Source organism: Schistocerca gregaria, chromosome 3 (assembly GCF_023897955.1).
Source record: "Schistocerca gregaria isolate iqSchGreg1 chromosome 3, iqSchGreg1.2, whole genome shotgun sequence".
NCBI classification, from domain to species: Eukaryota; Metazoa; Arthropoda; class Insecta; order Orthoptera; family Acrididae; genus Schistocerca; species Schistocerca gregaria.
Genome location: NC_064922.1, coordinates 714,428,523 through 714,436,128, shown reverse-complemented (window position 1 = coordinate 714,436,128; position 7,606 = coordinate 714,428,523). Strand labels below are relative to the sequence as shown.

The 7,606-nt window shown below is 40.2% G+C and overlaps 1 protein-coding gene across 1 annotated transcript; it reads right to left on the bottom strand.

Moving 5' to 3' along the window:
* Positions 1 to 4,369: 4,369 nt before the first annotated feature.
* On the bottom strand, positions 4,370 to 6,102 carry LOC126355570 (uncharacterized). The gene is made up of 2 exons (XM_050005932.1): positions 6,022 to 6,102; positions 4,370 to 4,846 (listed from the first exon to the last, which is right to left on the bottom strand). Exons 1-2 carry the CDS (start codon positions 6,100 to 6,102, stop codon positions 4,370 to 4,372), a joined length of 558 nt encoding a protein of 185 aa, XP_049861889.1.
* Positions 6,103 to 7,606: the final 1,504 nt, after the last annotated feature.

The following is a 7,606-nucleotide window of genomic DNA, read 5'->3' as shown; positions in this document are numbered from 1 at the left end:
CATCCATGTGAATCAACTATGGTTGCATAGTATATAGACCATGTTAGCAACAAAAATTTAGGATGTGACCTGCTATATCCATGATTCACCAGACACCAGTGCACACATCAGCAAACAGGTGAGAAATGATGACGATGCAAGATGGGAAGACGGCGTGCAGTCAGGACTCAAACCCATGCCAGAATCAAGCAACAAGGCAGAGGAACAGCGGCCCCAACAGAACAAGAGCAAGGCAATCCAGGCTACAACACAGTGTGATGAACTTTCAGCACAACACTGTCAACAGATCAACAAGGACAACCACAATCCAAATTGAGAGAGAGAAAAACCAAAATCAAAGCAAAGTTGTTGGCAAATAATCAGTAGTACAATGGGGACAGAAAACAAATGCTATCACATGAAGTACATGACTGAGTGAGTGCTCAAGATGCGCCGGTATTTATGCTGGCCATGAGGGACAATATTGGCCAGTGTATTCACATTCACGGTGGCACAGTTACTAGGTGAGTGCAGTGCTGAGGCGACACTGCCCTCTATTGACCCTCGATATCCATTTGTTCCAGTGGACATACAACTTCCACAAGGCTTGATACTAAATGCCTCCCCCTCCCCCCCCCCCCCCCCCCCAAAAAAAAAAAAAACTAATGCATACGGGCAGAAATGGCCTGGACAGTGCCATGGAAGGTGAAATGAAGGTATGTATGAAGGTGCTGTCATGTTGACTGCATTTAGGCTGTGGGGAGGAAGTGTAGTCAGCAATGTCCATTAGAACATAGTTGGAGATGGGCATTTCAGGGGGAACCACTGATCCGCAGGGAGCCAGAGGGTAGGACTGTGGTGACAATGAGATGTCCACAGTAGTTTCCCGGGTTTCTAGTTGTTATGGCAAATTGGCACCAGAAGCCAGTGGAAGTTGGGGCTGCAGACAGAATGCTTGTGTCCACAACCTAAGCTGGTCATGGTGATGGCACACAACCCCTTCTGTGTTTGAACCAACAAAACTTGTTGATCATGGGTGGACACTACTGTTGCTGGCATCCAAGCCTGAGCTGTCATGTAGGAGTGTGCTCATACCACCGTGCCAGAGGTGTAACGTCTGGAAGGATGCGAGCAAGGTTCTGATGGTGATGGTGACAGCAGATGAAGCTAGGTCCATGGCAGGCAACTGGGGAGGAGCTCTGCAGGGCAATGATTGTTAATCAGTGTGCTGCAATAAGTGCCGAAAAACAATATAAGTGCCACTCTAGTGGCGGAGCATTCGATAGCTTTCTTCATCTGCTGCTTAAAAATCTATACCAGAAGTTCAGCTTCACCATTGGAGGAAGAGTGGAACAGAGGGATACAGATGTGCTTTATCCCACTGGCAGCACAGAAGTCCTTGAAGCCAGAGGCCATGAATTGTGGGCTATGGTCAAAGGCCAATGTGCGAGGCAATCCTTCGATGGCCAAAACTTGGGCTATATGACATAGGGGTACTTTGAATAAGTATCCACAACAAGCAATAACATAGACCTCAAGAAAGGATTGACAGGGCACCACCTGGTGGCAGGCACAAGCTGTGTAAGTACAGACCTTCTTTTTGATGTAGATGTAGAGATGTAGATATAAGGCCAGTACACATGATGGTGTGCAGCATTGTCATTTGGTACATTCCCCAATGATTCCAGTGGAGCAAACTCAATACCCAATGATGCATTTCCATCAGAACAACCACTCAATGTCCATCTGTCTCAGTATCCAAAAAGACGACACCATCCACAACCAAGAAGTGAGAAAGCTTTTCTAAGGGTGGAGCTCTGTCATCAAATGACGAGTGAGATAACAGGGCCAGCCATGGGTTACATAGTGAAGGACCTGTTGCAAGGTGGGGTCTCAGCACATTTCAGCATCAAAATGGAAGCAGAGGCCCTCCTTTGGTCAAAACTCAGGTCCCGTTAAGCTGGAAAACTGGACAATGTATGAGCATTGTACCCCATAGTATAATTGTAGGCACTGAGGAACAATGCTCAGTACTGGAGGCATTGTGCTGTTCATTTTGGGAGAATGGCCCAAATAATGCCACCAGTGGCTTCTGATCTGTAATTAGAGAGAATTCTGTCCCAAAAAGCTAAACACGAAATTTCTTGACTGCAAACGCTATTGCCAAGGCTTCATTTTCGATCTGTGAATAGCTGTGCAGTCCCAGGGTCAGGACCTTGGATACATATGCAATAGGCTGTTTGGAACCAACCCTATTCCTATGTACTGATACCACTAACAGATGTTTTGGTGGCCACAATCAACGGGAAGTGGAGAGAAAAGGGCATGAAGCAGCATAGTTTTCAATTTGGGAAAACCTTTGTCACAAGCAGGGGTCCAGGTACAACGGACCCCCTTTTTACACAACCGATTGAGGGGTTGTGCAATGTGGGCTGCATGGGATAATAATTTAGTATAATAGTTGAGCTTGGCCCAAAAAATACTTGTAATTCAGGTAAGTTTATTGGGCAAGGTAAAGATGCGATGGCAGCAGTGTTCCAGTTGGTAGGCCAGATACCATCTTTGGAGAGCCAATGCTCCAAGTACTCCACTCCTGAGTGAAAAAATCTGCAGTTCTCCAAACGTAGGCCTGCGTCCTGCAAGGTCATAAACAGGGTGTGGAGGTTTGCCAAATGCTCTTGGCAGGAGGATCCAAGTCAATAAGGTCAGCCAAGTAATTGACACAAGCCAGAATATGATGTGACAACTGTTCCAGAAATCACTGGAATATTGCAGGGACTGATGAAATGACAAAGAGGAGTCACTTGTACTTATGGCAGGCTAGGAAGAAATCTTACCTTCATAGTATTGGATGTTATTGAATTTAGCATATGCTAAAATGAAGGACTTAGTAAGGAACACAAACTTTTTTGTATTCTAAAAAAAAAAAAAAAAAAAAAAAAAAAAAAAAAAAAAAAAAAAAAAATCTGCTATGTCTTCCAGGCCAAGAGCCCTTAAGGCTACTGTACACAGGGCCAGTAGTGGCATCCACTATAACTGGCCAGTACTGGCCGCCACCATTTATGGTGCTACTGGCTACTGGCCTTGTCTATAGGGGTACTGGTGCCTTCTACGGCCATTAGCGTGTGGCGGCTAGTAATGTCAAACATGTATGATTTTAGTGGCTGATGAGGCGGCCAGTAGCAGGTCACGTGTTCTAACGGTGGCCATTATTGGTCAGTTCTTAAGTGTAGTGGCTGCCAGTAGAGGTGATTGAACCGTCGTGTGAGGAGCTGTGCCATTGTTTTTGAGCCTAGATCAAGCAGTTGTGCCAAGCTGTCGTGTAGTGAATTGATATGTCTTGTTCAAAAGCAAACAATGATACTGGCACTAAGAAGAACATGAAGTGGGGGCCTGATAATATTGAAACAGTTTTAGAAACATTCCAAAACTATGAACTACTGTGGAATATACGCCATGAAGATTTCTCCAACAAAACAAAAAGGGAAAGTAGTATTTTGAAACTGAAAGACAACCTTGAATGTCAGGATGTAGTTGTTCCCAATGTTGCGTTTTTGAGAGCTAGAATAAAGACTATCAAGACAACATACAGAAGTGAGTCACTAAAAGTTATCTTGTCGAAAATGAGCGAAGCTGGGGCTGATGATGTTTATACGCTCAAGCTACCATGGTTCAAAATGGTTGACACATTTCTAAACAGCATCGTCGTATCTTGAGACTCTCAATCAAATTTTGTAAGTTAATGTATTCTATTCTAAGTACATGGCTTTTACTAAATATAAAAATAGTTAAAAACTGGCTTTTTAGAATTTTAGAATTGTTAATACATGAAAATTTTTAATTGTATTTTCCAATGAAAGCAAAAACTTTCAATGGTAAAATGAAACAATTTTTGTAATAATTTGATAACTAATTTTTATTGATTATTTACCAAAAAGTATTTGTAAGCTTCTATATTTTGAGATTGAACTGTTTATTAGAAATAATTAAAATTCTAATTTTGTAAGAGGAACAGAGCTAAGTCATTGTACAAAAGTAGGTAAAATCAGAAGTTTTAATTACTAAACATCTTCCATCATATTTACATTCTGATGGCCTTCATTTGCCAAGGAACTTGTCCTTCTTTGTTGAAGTAAGCAGCCATATTATTCCTCTTTTGTTATGCCTGTTTTGAGTAGGCGTTTGCTGTACGAACAGTACTTATGGATGGTAGCTCCATTCCAGGTGTGCGCCATAGTCCTGTGTGCAGCACTCCTGTTTCTGTGTCTTCATAATCAGCACACCCCCTTTAAAAGTACGAACCTGGCGATACTGCGCATAACCAGTTGTGAATTGTACATGCATCTTACACAATTACATCAATTGTGTATAAATTAACTTCAGTGTCGTTTCAAAATATTCTAAATCTAGCTGCTAATATGCCAAAAGTGTTCTCAACAACTCTTCGTGCTCTTGATAACCGGTAGTTGAATATGCATTGTTCTAAGAACAAGTTCCTTCTTGAGAATGGTTTCATCACATCTGTATACAGGGGAAATGTGTCATCTGCTACAATAATGTATTCCTGAGGCAAATTCAGGCTGTTTTTGTCAGTGGCTGTTTTCAAAGTAGACAGCCTAAACACACTTCCATCATTAGCCCTTCTATTTGTTCCCACACCTACATAAATGAATTTACAATTGGCACCAACCAAAGCCAACAGTATTATGCTGTAACCCCCTTTGTAGTTGTAAAATTCTGTGCAACTTCCAGGTGGACGTTTGATGGCTATTTGCTTACCATCCAATGCACCACAAAAGGACGGAAAATTGCATTTGATGTCAAAACTATTTTGTATATGTCTCCACTCATCCAAAGTTTGAGGTACCTTCAACAAAATAAACAAATAAACATTAAAATATAATTTATTAATTTGTTAGTCTATGTCAAAACCAAACAATATACTATTTAAATCTTTAAATCATAGCAAAATTTCTGTAATGTCGCATTTGTGCTATTCAGAAAAGTCCCACTGAAGAATGTGATGATGGACAATAGGAACTCATTAGTGTTCTTACTGAGCCTCAAGAAAACGAAGAAGAAACTACTGAAGACATGGATGATGATAGCGTTACTAAGAGCTTACTGTAAAAGTAACTGGAACGTCAGCGCAAGAGAACCAATTTGTGATGCCAGGTGCAAAGAAAAGACGCATTTCAAAATTTTTCAAAGTTGAAAGTGCAATTAACAAGCTAAAATACTTGCTGCCATATTCACTAGTTACTTCTGCATCACCATATGGAAGTACTTCTTCTCATGTGTCAGATGAAGCGGAAGACATTTCCAGTTTGGACTCAGACCTATTCACAGTTCAGGATATACTGTACAGAAAACTTCAGTAACTTCTCCAGAAATAAAGACTGAGTTAATGCTTATATAAAGTAATGTTTCATTTGTAAAAAGTTTCGGGTCAATTATAATACCTTAGGAAAAACGGATGAACTTTTTATTTGCCTTGACAAAGTATCGTAATAGTAGATTATGGATAAAGATTTTTTTGTTTCTAAATAATACTGATAAAATGATCAGTTAAAATAATTACATAATTAATAGAAGGTATTCCTAGATGACTTTCTAAAATTCTACTGTTATCAAATTGTACAATAATCAACCAGTAAAACTCAACTTTAAGTAGTGTTGTAATCCACTTATGATTGACTGGAGAACTTCAGGAATGAATCTTGAAATTGTAGTGGCTGGTATGCGAAATAATAATGCTGGAGACTGAAAACTATTGCCAGTTGCTAAATACCGCAGCATAACCTGTAGTTCCTGTTTGGGAGTTATTGCATTTCTCATAATAGTATCTGTTTTGGCTACCTGTGGTTCAATTATGCTCAAAAGCTCATTAAATTGTTCAACAGTCATTCTTAACTGTCTCTTGTATTCTAAAGGATCTACCACTATCAGTTCACAAAACAAAGTGTATGATGCTCCAAGGGTTTCTCTTCAACCTACCCAGTGTTTTACACACACTCTATGTTGATTTAAAATGGTTCTCACCTCCTCATTTAAAGTTACAACAGTTTCACCCACCACTTCGCTAAAAGCCTTCTCAAACTCACTATCACCATCACATTCCATATTTTTCACCAAGGAACACTTAACACTGTTTACTCTACCACCTCTGACGACACACTGGCGGCCACAGATGAGAAAATATTGGAAGCCATTATTGGCTTCGTGTATAAGCTTACTGGCCATTAAAACTGGTGGCGTCCACTTCTGATTGCCAGAACCGGCTACCACTTCTGGCCCCGTGTACAGCAGCCTTTAAGGACAGTTCTCCCTTTCGAGGGCAGTCAGCACATTCTTGAAACAAACAAGTCTCTTGCTTAACGTCATAGACTGCTAATGACTTCACATGCCCAACCAAGGTGTCATATGTCAAGTGCTCCAGTAAGTTCTTCAAAGTTACCACACAGAGTTCAAAATTTGCGCAGTACAAACATAAACAGACATCTCTAGGTGGATGTGGAACTACCCACTTAGGTCGTAGTACATAAAATTTTGAAGTTGTATACTGGTAGTTGCTCTCATAAATTGCAAAAGTTTCTTTAATACTGCGAGTTACGTACCTCTTCACTTTCACAACTTTTTGATCTACAACTGTTACAGTTATAGAGTCTTTTTTGTTGGCACTCTGGCGAGAACAGTTCCATTTATCTTCCAGAAAAAAATGACTACACTATTTGAACTTGAGCGGCTTCTACAGGATGAACATAATAGGGATCTGGTCTTCCAAAGACTCCTTTTACAGACCTCACATTCCTTGATTTTTTTCTACCATGTACTTTGATACTGATGGAAAGTGGTTCAAAATTGTTTTCTTTGAAAATATCTCTGGAATAATAGTTAAAACTTGCACCTTTACACTGTAGGATGCACAGTATTCAACAGCTGAATTAATATTTGTGAAAAATTCTAGGGCAAGAGGTCAAGAGTGCTTTGGTTCTTTTTTTCTGAAGATGGAATTTCTACTTTGAAGAGTGTGGTCAGTTTTTCTGTAGCGAATTCATCCATAGCTCTAGTAATTTATCTGCACTTTCTTGATGCATAGAGCTTATGACTTGACTTCACTGACCACGGTTTCTTAACAGGACGAACACGTACCTCTGTAGTTGACTGATTCAGGGTATTTAATTCTTCCTCTATTAGTGCAAAATCTGCATCATCTGCACAATGAGAGGCTTCACCTTGTTCAGATACTATCATTGTTGTTGCTCTGTCAAAACATTTAGAACACAAAAAGTCGTCATCGGAAACATGTTCACTTTGAAACACAGTATTCAATTGAGAACACTTGTTCCCAACCTGAACAAAGTCCACTTTTTTGTTTGTCTTATACATCACTCTTTTATGGGTATGTAAACAGTCAGCACATTTGACTCTCCTGTGGCCCCAGTCAGAAGACATTTCAAACAGTTCTTTTCACAAAACTCACAGCAACTGTGTCAGCTGGCAAATTCCTCACTCAAACACAGAACTTACTGGATGGTGTCAGGTTTCTTAGAAGCCTCTTTAGTAAACAAATTAGCACTGAACAGTTGTGCAGAAACCTACAATGAACAAGCACAACAAAGAACCT